Here is a 19,537-nt window from a genome sequence, read left to right on the forward strand (position 1 = left end):
TTTTTCTCTAAAAATCAACATTTTCGGAGATATTTAGTAAAAACTGTAAAAACTTTGAAGGGGGCTGGTAGGCAAACGAGGCTTTGTCGCCAAAAATCCTTTTAGGGACTTTATTCTCTAATCAAGGGTAAACTTTGGTTAAAATTTCAGCGCAATCGGAGATTTGCGCTTTTCGGAACTTTATCCGAGGTCCGTCATATCCTTTTATTTACTCTTCTGTAGAAGTAGGTAGAGTAATATATTACATAAAAATCTTTTCTAGATCAGTGATGCGAAGTCCATTACCTCTCCTTGTAAATAAATGTACACGCGCGCATAAACTAATTTATTATATTTTATAAAAAAATCCATTTTTGTTTGACTTTTTTAATTACATATGTAATTTGGTAATTCCATTTTGTAATTAAATATTATTCTCATCTTTTATGTCTTATTTTTATTAGGTAAAATATTCGAGTGTTTCTTTATTTACTTATCTGCAAGAGATCGACGAAGTAGGTTTAAGAGATTTTTGTGAAAAGATATTAAATATATTCAAGGAAAATCATAAAAATGAAAGAATGATAACATCAATGCTGGCTTTTTTGGACCGTTTGTTGAGTTCGGGCTGTATTCAGTCTATCTTGGACGTAGACTATACAATCTCAGAGCATATGTTGACGCTATTAAAACACGAAATAAAATATTCCAACAATATAAAATTGCTCATTAGTAGTATAAATGTTTTTTGTCAGTTATTACAGGTTTGTAAGAATTAACAATAACGATAATAATATTAATTAATAATTATAATAGTGAATAATAATAAGAGATTACACTACCGTTCATAAATTTAGAAGTGCTCGCGATTTTTTCGCACATTATACGAAAAGTTGAATATAAAAAAATATATGTTTTAAAATGTTTTTCAAAAATTTATGAAAGTTGAGCTTATAATATTCTTTTGTCTCTTCTTTTGCGTAAATTCTGTAAACTTTAAAGTTTAAAGGGATTCTAAAGCCGTCTATTTTACCAACATTCTGCTCAACCATTTATTTTCGAATTAAATTTACAGAATTGAAAATCGTTATGCACGTTTAAAGTACGTACACAAACAAATAAACCCGGGTGGGATTATATCAAAACCAAAAATGCAAAAAAATTTTAAAATTTATTTGTTCATGAAAATATTTGCTTCACATATATATTATATAGGTTATACATACAAATGAATCCCCTGCTTCGGAATAGATTGAGAAATAAGACTATATTCGTCAAATTACGATTAAAAGCTGGGGAAAAAAAATACTTTGACCAATCAAATTTTATTAGCAAATCTAGATATAGATTTAAAAAAGAGCAGTCTGAAAAAAATGTTTTCTCGGTATGAAGTATAATTCATAAGTTGATATTAATACGTGTACTTTAATTCTGGAAAAGAATTTCTAAATCTATGGAAGAAATACATACGAAATCTTGTTAACCCTTTGCGGCACACATTTTTCTATTAATCGGATTTTTATGAAAATTGGTGTAGAAAGGTTTTTAGGGTCGCTGATTACGAATCTGCCATCAGATTTCAACGATTCTTTTTCAAAATGGCGGATTCAATATGGCAAGTCATGATTTTGAGTATTTTTTATCGGTTTTTTATGGAAATAGGTATACAGGGATTTTTCAAAATACTGATTACGAATTCACCATCAGATTTCAACGATTCTTCTTCAAAATGGTGAATCCAATATGGCGATTTACGATTTTGAGTATTTTTATAGGTTTTTTATGGAAATTGATATATTAAATTTTTTAGGGTCGGAATGTTGAAAAATTTCGGACTTTCTTACTTTTTTTTTACAAGAACAGATGTACAGAACTAGCTTTTTTAGGTTGATTATGTGTCATCAGTAGGTCATCAGATTTTTGAAATTTAAATATGGAAAATTTCAAATAATGAGTGATAAAAAATGTTTTTTTGAGATTATATATTTTTTCATTTTTTCGACAATGATACATAGAACATAAAATTTTTTCATAAAAGAAACCGCACTTAGTTTACTTCAGAGACACGAACGTGGACGTGGCGGTCATTGTCTCCATTTTCTTTTTTTTGTATTTTTGTATTGTACAATTTTTTTTCTTTTTTATTTTTTCCCACAATTTACTTTTTTTATTACAGTTAGCACAGCAAATCAATTTTTATATTCGTAATTAGCATTTTGAAAAATCCCTGTATATTTCAATAAAAAACCGATAAAAAATACTCAAAATCGCCATATTGGATTCGCCATAAAAAAAATCGTCGAAATCTGATGGTGGATTCGTAATCAGCGTTCTGAAAAATCCCCGTATACCAATTTTTATAAAAAACCGATAAAAAACACTCAAAATCGTAAATCGTCATATTGGATCGCCATTTTGAAAAAGAATCGTCGAAATCTGATAGTGGATTCGTAATCAGCGACCCAAAAAACCTCTATATACTGATTTTCACAGCTTCATGATTCTTCCTTCTTTCTGACATACATTTTTTTGTAAAAAACACACACTTTTTTTCGCTTTATTTATTTATATAACAAAATTAACTAATAATAAAGGAAAATTATACCTTACCAAATATTACTAAGACTCTTACTAAAGTAAAATTACAAGAAAAAGTAATAAAATACAGTATTTGGTGTTCGAAAAATTAAAGAAATGACTTCAAGATAGGTGGTCGATATATCGACCACCGTGCCGCAAAGGGTTAATGATACAGGAATGACTCTACAAGTCTACATTATCGACCTTGATCAAGTTTGACGAGCACTTTAGCATTCCCATTAGCAGTATCCCTTAGCAGTAACATACAAGCCGACTATCATAGAGAGGCAACCAAAAACTAACCCCGAACGCCCGAACACTCATCGTATGCACGCTCTGAATTGACTCAATGTCTGTTGTAGGCCTTAAGCAGTAAAGCAGTATGAAATGGGGATATTTTCAATGACTACTGCTACGGGTTACAACTCTCCATTGTAGATAACTGTTTAAGCTGATCACATTTTCCATAAAACGTAACAATAAGGTTTCGATACATTGGATTGGGCGACCGTAACCGTAACCGACTGAATCGAGTACGTGATTTGTCGAAAGCTTACTGTTACGTTTTATGGAAAGTGTGTGTGACCAGCTTTAGAGCTCCAGCACAGACTTTTGCATAATGGCTCTGGCACACTAGACGCGATAAGCGACGAGCGATGAGCGATATCCAATAAGAGTTATGCTTTTTTTAACATAACGATGAAATGTTCGAAAATGTAGAGCTCTCATTGGATATCGCTCATCGCTCGTCGCTTATCACGTCTAATGTGCGAGAGCCATAACGCATAAGAGAATCAATCAGAGTTAATTATTTCCCGCCCAGGATAGAAATAGAAATCTCTGATTGGTTCATTCTCTTATATGTTATGCAAGTCTGTGCCTGGGCCCATAAAGCCGCAACCTTAAACATAATATATCTAGACTGAGCATTATGGGAGTAGGGGTAAAGTTCAGAAGAAAAGACTAGCATGCTTTGGGTCATACCTTTCTCTCTCATTCACGCATGCGTACAAGTGCAAAAGGTGGTCTCGCGCATGCGGACAAGTGCAAAAGGTGAACTTTGCACTTGTACACATGCGTGAACGAGAGAGAAAGGTATGACCCAAAGCATCTAAAGTTGGAATATATTCCGGTGTATCTTTGTCGCAAATGCCACCATTTGGTACATTTCTAACAAATTTTTGCCTCATTTAAAACCACGGAGGTCTCCTGATTCTAATCTTTATCATATATGTAATAAGATTACATTGCTAGCGCGGGGCTTATCCCATAGGAACAGTGGGTGAAATTAAAGAGAGATAAACGTATTGAGAATAGTGTACCTGCGAGCCTATGGCCGCAGCACAGACTTTTGCATAACGCATAATGCGTACCGCATAAGAGTATTAATCAATTACATGTCTTTATTTCTATCCTGGGAGAGAAATGGACGACTGATTCTCTTATGCATTATGTACTATGCGTTATGCAAAGGTCTGTGCTGCGGCCCATAGGCTCCTCACACACGAAATGACACAAGCTGCATAAGCATAGCATAAGACCGTTGAACCAATGAGCTCTCAACATAAAGTCGCCATATTAATACACATATGCTTATTGGCCTAGCATTCTTATGCTAGCATATGCAGCTTATGTCATTTCGTGTGAGGGCCTATATGCTTCTGATTCCTTAATCAAAAACTCGTGGAAAGTGGCAACTATAAAGATATAATGGTCTCTATGGTGTTAAAGTTATGTGGTAGAAATGGGAACTATAAGGAAATAAAGTGTTGAAGACTATATATGTAATAAAACTATATTGCTAGTTAAACTGAAAAGAGAGTGAAAACATTACGGTGTTACTTAGTATACCTTGACAGTTTTGCGCACGCGCAAAAGCCGCTCCCATTACCGCGCGCCGCTACTACCATGTGCTGCGCTTGCGCAAAACAACACAGGTACACTATTCTCACTACGTCTATCTCTCTTTGATTTCACCTACTCTTTCTATGGAATAAGCCCGGCGCTAGCAATATAGTCTTATTACATATATGATAAAGATTAGATATGAAGACTAGAATCAGGAGACCGAACTAAGCCTGATTTCGCCTCCAAAAGTGAGGCAAAAATCTGTGAGAAATGTAATACTAAATGGTGGCGCTGGCGACAGTGATTTACCGGAAACAATATAAAATATAACACGCATTTGACAATAAATGCAAATTTATAATAAAAATCTTAGCAATTTTACATCTAGAGTACTTATCTCAGTTTTCTTATACTAATACAACAACTGCGTACAGCCTAGCACCACTAGCACGGCTGACTACGATAAACATAGATAAACTAGACGATTGTATCTAAAGTTGGAATATATTCCGGTTTATCCCGGTGTATCAGCATCGTCAGCGCCACCATTTGATACTACATTTCTAATAGATTTTCGCCTTACTCAAAACCACAGAGATCAGTCTCCTGGTTCTAGTCTTCATAAGATTAAAACTAGGAGACCGATCTCCGTGGTTTTAAATAAGGCAAAAATTTGTTAGAAATGTAGTATTAAATGATGGCGTTGGCGACAACAATACATCGGAATATATTCCAACTTTAGATGTAATCGTAGTCTAAGTTTATCGTAGTCGGCCGTATTAGGTTGTACGCAGTATGGTAAGAAAGCCGAATTGAGTATAAATGTGATTACTTACGCGAAAAAATATATGCAGACATAATAGCCATTATCGAGAAGACATAGAAAAAAATTTTCATCACGAAACGCTTGATAAAAGACTTCATTTAGTTTTATATTCCGATAATTAGTCACAATATGATGTTGCTTTAAATCAACCGCTTACCGATATATTGGGACTGTCCCGATTGTGCATATAAGCGATTGGACACAGTAGTATTTCCCGATTGGACACAGTCGCGATTGCACACAGACCCGATTGCGCACCGATCCGTTTACACACAGACCCGATTGCACACGATACGATTCCGCATCGCAGAATAATGCAAAAACAACCTAGATAGCACAGAAAATTTAGCATAAATTTTTATAAATATTTTACGAATTTATTTTTAAAAAACATTTTTTTTAAGTTATAGTAATTCTTCATAATTATAGTAATTCTTCTAATTTCTTCATAATTCGGGAATCTATGGTAAACACGGTTTTTAGTATTCTTGGAGATGCAGAAGGGCACACTACAATGTTTTTTTCTTTCTTACGACTTTTTCTGCCATAAATGCAAATGAAAATTATTTCCTTTAACTCCAAAACGATTCAAACCACTTGGATACCTCTCAATGGTTCTAGCTTTGTCCGCTTAAGAGGGCGTTTCAGTCACTTAACATGTCGAAATGCAATTGGTCAACGAGCACACTGGGACGAATAGGAGTATGTTGGAGCATGCGACCCAAACAAATCCCAAATAGTAAAGAATCACCGGAAAAAACAGTAGTGTGGGTACGATTTACTGGGGACGGAAATAATCGGGCAGCCATTTTCTATTTTTATGACATGTACATCCTTAGACTATATTCGACCTGTTATAGGTCTTTCTTATTTCAAGACGGTCTTAAGTAATGTCTTAAGATAGTAATACGGCCCCGTCCATGACATCTTAAGAAAGTACTTAAGATCTTAAATATAAGACTCGACTATGAATACCGGCCAAGGATACTGTTTTATTATGTCTCTCGCGCAGTACATACTTCTCTAAACTCTGTCAGTCAGTGGCCAATCTCCCAGAGAGTCGTCAATCCGTGAGCGACCATAAGAGAGGGAAGACAGAGATACCGCTTCCTACACACTTCCCCTCCCCTGAATGTCAACGAAATAAGTGTTTGAATTTTAACCAAAAATTAAATAAATGAATGTGCCTCCGCGTTAGATTCTGGGCTATTGCGTGAGGTTGACAAGAATATTTTAACTTGTAATATATATATGTACGTTTGTGATTTAAGCAAACTTACAATTAGTGATTTAAGATATGAGGTATAATGTTATATCTTTAGTCTTAAAGGTACATTACGCTTGACTTTGGGAAGTTTGTTTGGTTGCCGGCACAAAAGTGACCTTTTTACGAGGATAAGTCTTAAATGCGGATGGGTTCGGGATTACATTTTGATCGTGAACGTTCACGGAGGGTACAGGGACGCCGGCGGGATCGTCAGAGACGAAGTACGCTGGTTTTAATAGGTCGACGAATATGCTCTTTGGATTACCGTTGATGTCGATGTCAAAAACAATCCGAGACGCGTTATAATATTTAGTGCGGGCTGGTATACGATCGTTCTAATGTTTTTTTAGCCATGTTACGTAAAAACACGTGAGTACAATTATATAAATTTTTAAAGTAAAAAACGCGTTTCTTATGTTTGTGCTTGACAGGGATCGGCCGAACTTGACGCATATATTCACGGAAGTCTTCAAGGAAGTAGTTGAGTTAGGTGTACAATTATCGGGGAGAAAGAATTCCCCAGGAAGTGATAAAGTTGTTCCGAATATAAATTCAGGGAGTGTCGCATTTGTGTCAGCACGAACGTGCACCCGGAATCCTAATAGGATCGTGTACAAGGTACAGGTCCAGCACGAATCGCCGTGGCACATAATTGCAGCCTTAACCCGGTGCCAACGTTCAATTATGCTATTTGACGCCGGGTGGTAAGCGGTCGTGCGACTTCGCTCACAACTAATTAATGAGAGCAATGACGTAAATAGGCGAAATTCGAATCCCTGGGATCCCTGGTCTGTAGTAAGTACCTAGGGTGTTCCGTAACGAGTAATCCATACGTCATACTCTTGCAATGGTTTGTGCGGAAATATCCTTAGGAGAGGTTGCCTTAACCCAACGCGAAAATCTGTCAATCATTGTGAGGCAATAAGAGTATCCCTCAGAGGGAGGTAATGGGACGATTATGTCAATATGTACTTAATCAAATTCCCCATCGGGGGCAACAAAGTGTTTTGGAATTAGTCTGACATGACGAGAGATCTTCGCTTTTGACATTCGATATAATTTTTATACCATTTTACACCATCGCAGTGCATGTCAGACGTAAGGCCTTGAAAGGCTAGGGTACGTAGGAGTTGCTGTCTGACCCGATTCCAATGGCGTATTATGCTGATACCAATGCACGCTCCTTGGTTGGGGTCATCAATGTAGGTCTTTGCCGCAGCGAAAAACCATGTAGATACTACTTACGACGCATATAATGAGACGAATCGGGGGATTAATTAAACACTCAGATTATCTCAGGAATACTGCTTTATTATGTCTCGCGCAGTACACACTTCTCTAAACTCTGCAACTCAACAACTTCTAAAGTCACCAGCCCGTGAGCGACAGTAAGGGAGGAAAGACGAAGATACCGCTCCCTACACTGTTAAGACTTGTGGTGCCGCCTTGCAGATGATGGGCCGTACCAATTTCATTCTTATCCACACCTATCCAAATTCCAAACTAAATTTAGAGGCATAGGCGATAGAGATTATTTGCGTTGTATCTCACGCTATTAACTTTAATAATAAACTAATTACACAATGAACAAAAATAAAAGTAAACATAAACAGTATTATAAATGCTGTATAGTTAACTGTAAAAGTACATCAAACGATGATTCGGTTGTTTTGCATACATTTCCTTCAAATATGATAGTGAGAGAAATGGCTTGAATGGAGTAAACCCAGTGAACACAGTAATATAGTAGTAGTGTAAGAGCAATGTAACCGAATATAACAGGTTACGTTACTCTGAAATTACACGTAACTTACATGTAAGTTACAATTTCCGACTCAGCAATATAACATGTTATAATTACATGTTATCTAACCGTTACACAACAGTTACAAAGAAAAATAAAATAAAATAAAAATTTCATTTTTTTAAAATTATTTTTATCAACAGCACATATTACATTTAGAATAAATTTTTATTAATTAATTAAATTTAAATTGGTATTTTTTATTTTATTCTTACTTGCCGCTGCTAGGTTTGAACCCGGGACCTTAGGATGACGAACCTTGTACTCTATCTGCTACGCCAATTTGACTCATCGATATGGGTACTTGTTATTGTCTACATATACCTATATGTTATAAACTGACACAACTATATTATTTTTTATAAAAGCAATTAAATTTTTCAAAACATATTAAAAATAAATAGCATTAATTTATTTACTTATTAATTTCATTGTTAAATTTGTCTTTTTCCATAACCTTAATAATTTGATGGAAATTGCGATCTATTTAGCACTAATCTTTGAAGCGTTCAAATGATTAATTAGATAGTTAACTATATAGATCGTAATTCTAAGAAAAATTGAATAGTATACATTTATTATTCTGTTTTTGTTCAGCACATGATGAATTTCGATTTTGTGCGCAGTAATTGTAGACAAACCGTTATTTTTGAAAACATTATCTTTATAATAATTTTTTTTATTATCAAATAGATCTGTCATTCAGGATGTTATAATGTTGTCTGATTTCTGAGTCAACTACGACGCATCGTTCCGTAATAACATTGATACGAACGTGTTATGTTACGATTATACAATTTTTGTTGAATAACTGTAACGCCAAAACGATGTATAACAGCTATATCACTTGCGTATAACAAATATTACGTAACAGGTTATTTCCATGTCGTATAGTACCTACATATCACAAGAATAACAATGTTAAATTACTTGTAACTTCCATTTTATATTGCCGCTATAAAATGTGTTCACTGGGAATAGTAAAACAAGCAAAAAAGATTTTCCTAAAACAAAGTTATTATATTGTTATTTTGTGTAAATATTTCTCCATAATATATAATTGACATACTAGCCTCAATAAATATATTAAAGGAGTCTAGACAGTGTTTGCACTGTACCGACAATCCAGTTTTACAAGAACAGTCGCATTTCATTGTTGCCACTTCATTGTTTACATAAAAAATATTAATTTCTATCTCACAAGGAGACACAAATAAATCAGATGACTTCAAGTAGAGTACCAAAATCGCGATTTTGTCGAGAGTATTTTTAGTTATGCCGTAGTACATAATATGATTTGCATTAAAAACGGCATCGCCCTCGACAAATTTCCTTGAGCCATTACCAGCATAGTTAATTAAATCGGATAAATTTATTAAATATATTACACTTGTAAGGCACCGTTGGCAAGTTCTTTTCGAACAGCTTTATTCGATATAATTTAGTCATCGTAGGAATGAAACTAGTACTGCCGATTATCCGCAAGAGGGAGCCACAAGTCTTAACAGGCTTAATACTACTGGACCGCGCATTACCTCTTGTACAGACTGTTGCCAAGTAAAGGGAAAGAGACAGATAATGCCTTCTTACGCGTGTGATAAAGAAACGAAGCTCCCTCCAGGGAGTAAACGTTGCCAAGTGCTGTGTTGCCATGTTTAGACATATCCTCTTGCTAATAACGATGGATACTTAAGTGCAGTCGAAATAAACAGTAGAAATAAACTCGATCCTTGATGGATTTTATCAGATTCAGTGTTGTATATTTCATTGCAGATCTGATACATTTTTCGAAGCTTTATTGATCATTTAAAAAATTTTACAATTTAACTGTTAGAACAGGAGTTAGCACGAACGTCCGCTAATTCACTATATATATGTCATTATAGCACTGTCTCTTTTCCTTTACTCGGCAACAGTTTTCATAGACGATGCGCGGTCCTGTAGTATATGGTCTCAGTGCGCATCAGCATGTTTTTTATAGTGTGCTTTCATGGTATGCGTATGTATATATATGTATATATGCGTGAGTGGCTATCTTGACTACTTTTATATATAGCATATACGTCACAGTCGCTAAAACTCCCTCTTGTGATCTTTATTCTTTGATGAAATCAGGCTTAGTTCAGTCTCTTGGTTCTAGTCTTCATACTGTTGACTATAGTTGATATTCATAGTCGAGTCTTATTTCAAGATTATCTCAAATAATGTCCTCGATAACCATTTTCTGCTGTGACAAATGTTGGCAACGGATTCTGTTACCAAAAAGGCAGCAAATGAAAAATATATCTTGTCATTGCAACACTGTTAGAAGATATTCAGCAAATATTTAGCAAATATTTAGTAACATCTGTCATCAGAATACATAACAAAATAATATTGAACTGCGGGCAGATTTGCTGAAAGTATTGATGACAAATTGACGATAAACACTAAAATGCAAACAATAACAGCAAATTGCCTGTAGAAATGCAATAGCATCTGTGCGTCAAAATACACGATAGAATGATGCTAGAAACGCAGCAGATCTGTTGAAATATTAAATTGGCAATAAAAAGCGCGGCACCGCCGATAAGCGGCCTACTGTTAATGACAGATCCGCTCTGGTGTTGTACCAAATTTGAAATTAGGATTTGATGACAATTTTTGCTTGCAATTTGGGCGCATTCGAGGACAGTAGGCCATGGTTTGATACCCTGATTCCGTAGGAAATTGTTAGTGGTCTGCTAACAATTTGGCAGCAAATGGTTAGCTGAGGTCTTAAGATACTAATACAGCTCTGATTAGTTGATGACATTTTAAGACAGTACTTAAGACGATCTTAAATATAAGACTCGACTATAAATACCGATCTATGATATAAAAAAAAAGATGAATTATTTTCGAGGATACGCAATAGCAACCAATCACATTAGAGTCAGTGCTAAAAAAACGAAATGATTACATGTATATATACAAGGTGATTCTTAATGACTCCCAACTTTTTACCATGGGAGATGGATTAACGACTGCAACTTTAGTACATACATATACGACATATGTATGTGCACAGGCTCTACATGTGTGTATTAAGGTTGCAGGTGATAATCAATCTCTCATGGTAAAAAGTTGGAATAATTATTAAGAATCACCCTGTATGTACATATTAATACATATAAGATTGTTTTCATATTTAATTCTCGGGTGCATTTTGACCTAAATGCGATTAATTGCATTTTTTTAAATCGTTTGCCCTTGTCATTACATGCGCAGATTCACTTAATCTTCTTATACCATGGTGTTAACAATGTAATTTAATCGTGCGTTATTTCGTAATTATTCACTCTGTGCTAATGCTGACGTATTTGTAAGACTTCTAAAATTATCCGAAAATTATAATTACGAGGTATGTAAATATGAAACCAGAATTTTTGTATAGAAAATACACGTTTATTGTATGAAAATAATAAAAAATATTTTATTCGAAGTATTGCCCATCGCTAGCTATACATTTTTCCCATCTCTCTGACAATTTGTGGGTGCCACGCCAAAAAAACTGTTCCTCTTTTGAGGCAAACAAGTCATCGAGCTATTTTCGTACATTTTCGTAAAATGTGAAGCGCTGCTCAGCAAGTGCGTGTCCCATCGATGCAAATAAATAATAATCGGATGGAGCCAAGTCTGAGTAAGCCGCATGCGAAAGTATTTCCTAACCGAACGCCTCAATCGTTTCCTTGACCGGTTTTGCTGTGTGTGATGGTGGATTATGGGAGTATTCCGTTTAGACACGTAACGATTGGATACGCAAAATTGGACATCGCACGATTGGACACTACATGATTGGATACACACACACACATACACACATTCACATGTGTTTGCAGATTTCTAAAACAGTTTACATGGGTTAGCGACTTGGACGGAGTGGGTGCGGGAGGGAGGCCGAAGGTCCCCTTGCACCCCCCGTGTGTGTGCGCGCACGTGTGTGTGTGTGTGTGCGTGTGCGTGCGTACGAGCATTCTCTGCATCACATGGGTGTGCAACTTTCCACGCAAAACGAGATGCTCCTAAAAATACGTATATAGACGTTTGAAATTCACATTTCTTTTCTGGCAGCTCGACGCTTTTTTCTGCCAGATGTTTCTAAGATTAGATAATCTATCATATGATATATAAATGTTTTTCACTAGAAGACTTTGCGGTGTCCAATAATGCGGTGTCTAATCGTGCCGTGTCCAATCTTGCAATGTTCGTGTCCGATCGTGCGGTGTCCAATAATGCGATGTCCAATCGTGCAGTGTCATCCAGTAATGCAGTGTCCAATAATGCGGTGTCTAATCGTGCGAATATGTATTTTATTACTATAATTCCATCATACACTGAACCAAAACTGTACATAAATTCCAATGAAATATTCATTCTATTAATGAAATATTTATTAAAATTGGTCCAATAAATCATTTTATTATTATGACGTTTTATTTATTGTAACAAAGAATAATTCGTTATATTAATAAATTTATTTACGATTAATGAAAAGGTTCAATGTAATATTTATACTATTAACAAAAAGTTTATTGTGTCAATGAATTTTAGTCAATAAACGCCATACATTGATACTATTAAGAAAATTTTTTTCAGTGTACGGTATCCAATCGTGCAATGTTCGTGTCCAATCGTGCGGTATCCACTCATGCTGTGTCTAATCGTGCGGTGTCCAATCGAGCCGTGTCCAATCATTCGTGTCCAATCGTGCGTATCCAATCGAGCCGTGTCCAATCGTTACGTGTCCAAAAGGAGATCACCCGTGCATTATCATGAAGCAAAATCTTTGTGTTGCCTTTTTTGATATTCTGGTCGTTTTTCACGCAAGCTTGATTCATATTGATCATTTGTTGTCGGTAGCGTTCAGTATTAACGGTTTCGCTAAATTTTAGCAGCTCATAATAGATCACTACCTTCTAATCCCACCAATCACAGAACATTATCTTCCGTCCATAGCAATTTGGCCTTGCAGTCGATGTCGATGGTTTGCCTGGAGTTACCCATGATCTTTTACGCTTAGAATTCTCAAAATATATTCACTTTTCATCGCCAGTCACAATTCGATGAAGAAATGACTTTCTTTTGTACCTGGCGAGCAGCATTTCACAAGTGGTTTTTCGGTTTTCCTGCTGTCTTTTATTCAGTTCATGTAGAACCCATTTTCCCATTTTTTTTTATCTTTCCCATGGCTTTCAAACGTATGGAGACGACTTTTCGTGTCACATTTAATTGATCCGCCAGTTGTTGCGTTTGAGCGTCATCCTCATTCAACAATGCTTGCAATTCGCTGTCTTTAAACTTTTTCGGTGGTCTTCCACGTTCTTCGTTTTTCACGTCAAAAAACTTGAATTTTTTAAACCACTTAAAGCACTGTGATTTACCAAGAGCTCACCGTAAGCTTCGACAAGCATTCGATGCGATTCTGCAGCAGTTTTCTTCAAATGGTAACAGAAAATCAATGCTGTCCGCAAATCGTAGTTTCCAGGCACAAAATTTGACGTGTTCAACGCTATTAAAAACTATGCTATTGTATGAAACTTGTATTGTTGTGAGTTGAAAATCTTTATCAGATGTGATCAAAACAAGAAAATGGCGCCAATGACACGGTTTAACGGTAACTACATTGACAGCCATCTATGGGCAAATTTTGGTTTCATATTTACAGACCTGGTATAGTAAAGAAAACAGTACATAGAAAGTATATTTTCTATTTTTTTCGACTGCGTGTTTTGTCACATAATTAGGATTCGTATGACACTCGTTTTATGGCTGTAAAAAAGTAAAAGTATAATTTTCGGACAATCTTACATACTAAAGCGATCTGAAGTGTCATTTCATTGAAATATCTATATAGAAATGGTACCCATTCTCAATATGATGTTTCTCGCCTGTATCATGAATTCAATGTGGGTAATATGGCAAAAAAGCCTTAATTTCAAAGTTAAAAAAATTTTTATAAGAACTTTTTATGCAAGAACACTTTTATTGTGATATCACAATTTTAAAAAAAGAATTTTTAAATTTAGACAAGTTATTTCAAATTAATTTTTCGTTAATTTTTGTTTAATGATGTTTTATCGAACTGTAACACTTTAAGGGGATGCTGGACTGCCTCTCAAACTTGATCGAGGTCGATAATGTAGAGTCATTTGTGTACATCATTAATGAGATTTCGTATATATTTCTTTTATAGATTTAGAAATTCTTTTCCAGAATTAAAATACATATATTAATATTAATCTGTGAATTAAAATAATGCTTTGTTTCTATCCTCGGACCGCCTCGGACCGATTCCTCACTCACACATATATACGAAATTTTCTCTGAGGCTTTTTTCTTACACCAAAGCTTCTAGCTCATTTCTGCAAGCATTTTATTATTCTTTCATGTAATAAGATTAGTGCGTACTAGTTATTTGTACGTACAGAGTCTTTAAAACTTACAGATTGTGTTACAGATGATAGATACGAGGCGACTGCACAAAAATATAATTTTCTAACTTTTTTTGTTTTTTACATAATATTATAGGTAGGCACTATTTGTTATTGTCTATACTTTAATTCTGGAGAAGGATCTTTAATTCTATGAAATCAGTAAAAAAAATAGGCTTAATTAAAAATAATAACGTTCAATCGGTAAAACAGACGACTCCAGCATCCCCTTAAAATACAAAATATTTATTGAAAAAATATCAATTTTTAATTTTATGTAATTTAGGAACAAAATATTGTAGGAAGTTAACCCTAAAGTGTCATGCCGGGTCTCCATGATTCGTACTGATAACTTATTAGTAAGATATCTTTCGGCGCGGTGGAAATGTAAACTTGTAATGCTATCTAAAATAAATTTCAAGTATCTATCACAAATAGAGACGCTTGCCTAAAGGAAGGGAAGTGTCAGTGTCTGTTCGGCAGCCGTTAAAAGAACACGTTGAGTCACTGTGACCCAGGTGTGACAACGGCGTCGACCGATATTAATAAAAAATTAATTTTTTTCTAAAAATATATTGATTTTTTTAGTAAAAGATGTTCTGCAATATGTAAAACAAATACCTTTTTTGAAAAGTTCATTTATGAACTAATTTTTTTATTAAAGTAACATATCTGAAGAGTATAATCCTAAATTGTTAGTTTAAAATATAAAAAATTATGGAAGTTATAATTTTTCAAGCATAATATGATTAAAAAAAATCTTTGTCAATTTTTAAATAAAATAATTAAAATATTAATTTTTTATAATTGGAATATATTTTTCTGTTTAAATTTTATTTCAGATTTTTTTAGAAATTTTAGACATCTAATTTTTAAACTGCAGCTCATCAAAAATTGCGTTGGGTTACAATGACCCAGTGTGAGACAGTCTCGTTCGAAAAGAAAGATACGACAGCCTAGGGTTAAAGCTGTTAAAGGACAATCTTAGAACTATATCTTTCTTTTTCAAAATGCATTTTTGCATACTTTACGATATCCTTTACTTAAACATGTATTATACCTATTTTCAAAATAACAAGAAGTTATGAAAAAATTACAGATTATTTGATATTGCATTTCAAAAAAATACAAAAAATTTGACAATAATTTTTTGTGGATCAAAAATTATTTTAATAAGAAACAAAAATGTGCTTAATGCGCAGTAGTAATCAAAATGTAATTATGAAATTATGATAAAAATTTTTTTTAATTTTTTATATAAGTTATATTTTGAGTTTTCAAAAAAATTCAAAATATTCAAAAACATTTATCATAATGCAAATAATAAAGTATAATAATAAAATAGTAATAACTTAAAAATATATTGTTTATTAAAAATAGAATGTTACACAACTTTTATATGTATGTAGTTTATTTAAAATATAAATATTAATACGGCTGTAAAAATGGGTGTGATATCTTTAACTTTTCATGACATAAAAGAAAATCACAAGCATTTTTGAACTTGCGAATGGTAGTGTATTATACTTTAGAATGTATAACTTTATCAAAATTCATAATGCATTTGACAGAGACCATTATATAAAAGATATTTTTAGGTACGAGGACCCGTAGCAAAGAGAGCGTTTTGCCAATTGAGTATATTTTTGTGTCACAAATACACAAGTTTAAGGAGGACAACGGCTATACGTACTTACGAAGCATTGACTCTTTACGGAGAGGAGATGGATATTGCAGAAGAAGATTTAGCAAATGTACTTGCAAAATTGAATGCGACGGATTGGGAACAGCCAATCGAAGATTTACGTCCGATCAGAAATAATTTGTGCGAATTAATGAAAGTACCTGCTCCAGTTTTGCAAACAAAATCAACGAATTGAGAAAAACTTGTTTGCGCTCACAGATCTCTTAGTTTTTTATTAGAATTATATTTTTTTTCTACAGTTAAATAATACAGTAAGGCATAACTTCAGCAGTAATTGTAACAATTTCCAATTAAATAAGACTAATACAGTATAATTTAAAAATATTGTAAAATATGTATGCATAAATTATCTTTTTCTATCATGCAAGCTTGTACAATTTGTAAGATGCATTTGATAATTTTCATCGCATATATTATACAAAATAAACATATTTCTATAACTTCTCTCAATTTGGTTCTTCATGACTGAAAATCGTGCGTATGAAGACTAGAACCAGGAGACCGATCTCTGTGGTTTTGAGAAAGGCAAAAATCTGTCAGAAATGTAGTACCAAATGGTGGCGCTGACGATGCTGATACCCCGAAATATATTCCAACTCTAAATATAATTGTCTAGTCTAAGTTTATCGTAGTCAGCCGTGCTAGTGGTGCTCATCGACATATAGAATGGACTGAGCATTGCGATAGGTTAGCGCGCGCCTGCTTTAGAGTGAGAGGTACTACATCTGAGGCCTATGTTTGTCTCTCTTGCAAGCTTCTGATTTGTTATTTCGTCCTCCTCCGTGAATGGAGGAGGACGAAATAACAAATCAGAAGCTTGCAAGAGAGACAAAATAGGCCTCAGATGTAGTACCTCTCACTCTAAAACAGGCGCGCGCTTGCCCATCGCAATGCTCAGTCCATTCTATATGTCGATGGTGGTGCTAGACTGTATGCAGTTGTATATTTGGTATAAGAAAACTAAGATAAGTACTCTAATGTAAAATTGCTAAGATTTTTATTATAAATTTGCATTTATTGTCAAATGCTTGTCGTTATACTCCATATTGTTTCCGATAAATCATTGTCGCCAGGGCCACCATTTGGTACTACATTTCTGACAGATTTTCGCCTCACTTTTGGAGGCAAAATCAGGCTTAGTTCGGTCTCCTGGTTCTAGTCTTCATAATCGTGCGTTTCACCTGTATTGCATGTTTTATGGTAATTGTCTTAGCAAAAAAATATTCTTAGTCATTTGCTATTGCTTTCTGAGACGTGATAATTAATTAAAAATTTAATGTTTTGAATGAATTAAATCCCTTTTGGCACAGAGAGCAGATACAAGATTTTTATACCATAATCACTACATTTTTATGACACTGAAATACAAAATGCTTGGAACATTTCAGATTTGTATTCATACCCAATTCAGTTCATTTGAGTATTTATATTATTAAAATGATCAAAACATTTATTTATTTTAACATTCGTTATTGTTATATATATTTTTATTTATCAAAATCTGCTTAATTTTATAAATAAAATCAACAAATTGAGAAAGATTTATGCGCTTGATTTACGTGCGAATAGCTTTTTATTAAAATTATATTTTATTTCTATGTTTAAATATAAAGTGAGGTAAAATTTAATCACTACTATAATTATTATGACACTACTAAATAGTCAAGGTAAAAATTAGAGATAATTTAAAAAGACAATTTTTTAAATTAAATAAGACTGTAATACTGTCTTTAAAAAGATTTTACATATGTACGCATAATTTTTTTTCTATCGTGCAAACTTATATTTTTTTCAAAATATATATTTTTTTGTAAAATGCATTAGATAATTTCTAGCGTACATTTATACAGATTGTAAAAAATATTTCTATAATATTAAAATAGAAAATGTTTATATAAATTTGTGAGTATTATTCAAAATAAGTATATTTTTAACTTGGTTTATTCGAGTATTTATACTATCAAAAATTGTTCAAAACATTTCTCATTTTATTTTAGCATTCATTATTGTCATACATATTCATCTTCTGTTCATCGAAATGATTTATATTAATGCTAATATTGTTAGTTACGTAATGAATTAATAGTTTAGCTCCACATTTCTCGATGTTCCATTGTTGCATCCACCAATTGCGGTTATTAATTTTGCGCGTTATTGGATCTCTCGGTAGAGAACAATTGTACTGTCTTTTTGTTACTATACTTATTTCTTCTAATTCCTGATTATTTTTCTGTATTCGTTCACAAACAAAGCATTCGAATTCTTCCATATAATTCCCAAATTTATTAGGCGTTTCTGTTCCTCTTCTCTCCAACGCATGTAGTAATTTGTTGTTTGTAATGCGACTTTTGCGCTCGCTTAATTTGTGAGACAAGTATTCTTCATATGCAGAATCATTTTTTAAAAGATTGTGTAAAAAGTTGGCGAGCTGTATTGGACCATCAAAGTCTGATATTGAAATAGCAGATTTATTATTTGGGAGCCAATCCTGCAAAATAAAAAATTCAATAGATAAAACAAATTTAAGAAGGTTTTTCGGTCGTTTTGAAGAGTAAAAAATCGATTTTCATAACATTTTTTAAAAGTTTACGGTTTTAAAAATATTTCAGAGAAATGTTTTATGAGAAAAATAAAAATTAACAAATTTAGATCAGAATGACACGGGACCAGTTAACATTTGACAAAACTTTAAACGTTTTTCTTGAAATTGTGTTTTTGAACATGGTAACCACGATTCGAAAAAAATTACTAATCTGATTGCTTTATTGTTGTACACATATACTCAATAAATGTATCTTTATCATTTGAACTAGAACTAATATATTACAATGATTTTTAATACTTTTTTCGAAGGTTTTTTGAGGGAAAAATTGTGTAAAATTAGATTTTTTTAATTGTTGGGTATCTACAGGCTGGTTCGTTCGTAATCAAATGTGAAATTAATCAAACGGAAGCGAAAGGAAAAAAAAGGCTTAAATGAACTGAGATCCTGTAAAGATAAAAAAAAACTAACAATATATTATGTTTATTATGATACAATGCATACATCTAGCGGGTCGGAAATCGCATGGTCACA

At 33.6% G+C, this 19,537-nt stretch overlaps 2 protein-coding genes across 6 annotated transcripts in view; one reads left to right on the plus strand and one right to left on the minus strand.

Moving 5' to 3' along the window:
* LOC105838432 (tubulin-specific chaperone D) overlaps nt 1-16,911 on the plus strand; it is a 139,066-nt gene extending 122,155 nt beyond the window's left edge. For 2 of the 4 annotated variants that reach the window (XM_012683985.3, XM_036290966.1), the window contains 2 exons: nt 444-743; nt 16,355-16,911. In XM_012683985.3, coding sequence (XP_012539439.1) covers nt 444-743; nt 16,355-16,636 — 582 coding nt within the window. In that variant the 3' untranslated portion in view covers nt 16,637-16,911. Of the gene's footprint in view, nt 1-443; nt 744-6,931; nt 7,296-16,354 lie in introns of all 4 variants that reach the window. The other 2 variants (XR_004964306.1, XM_012683986.3) reach the window with 2 other exon arrangements.
* A 530-nt stretch (nt 16,912-17,441) lies between these two features.
* LOC105835097 (alpha-(1,3)-fucosyltransferase 10) overlaps nt 17,442-19,537 on the minus strand; it is a 113,034-nt gene continuing 110,938 nt past the window's right edge. For both annotated transcript variants that reach the window (XM_036290968.1, XM_036290967.1), the window contains exon 7: nt 17,442-18,949. In XM_036290968.1, coding sequence (XP_036146861.1) covers nt 18,455-18,949 — 495 coding nt within the window. In that variant the 3' untranslated portion in view covers nt 17,442-18,454. The remainder of the gene's footprint in view (nt 18,950-19,537) is intronic.

This window comes from Monomorium pharaonis, chromosome 8 (assembly GCF_013373865.1).
Source record: "Monomorium pharaonis isolate MP-MQ-018 chromosome 8, ASM1337386v2, whole genome shotgun sequence".
Lineage (NCBI taxonomy): Eukaryota > Metazoa > Arthropoda > Insecta > Hymenoptera > Formicidae > Monomorium > Monomorium pharaonis.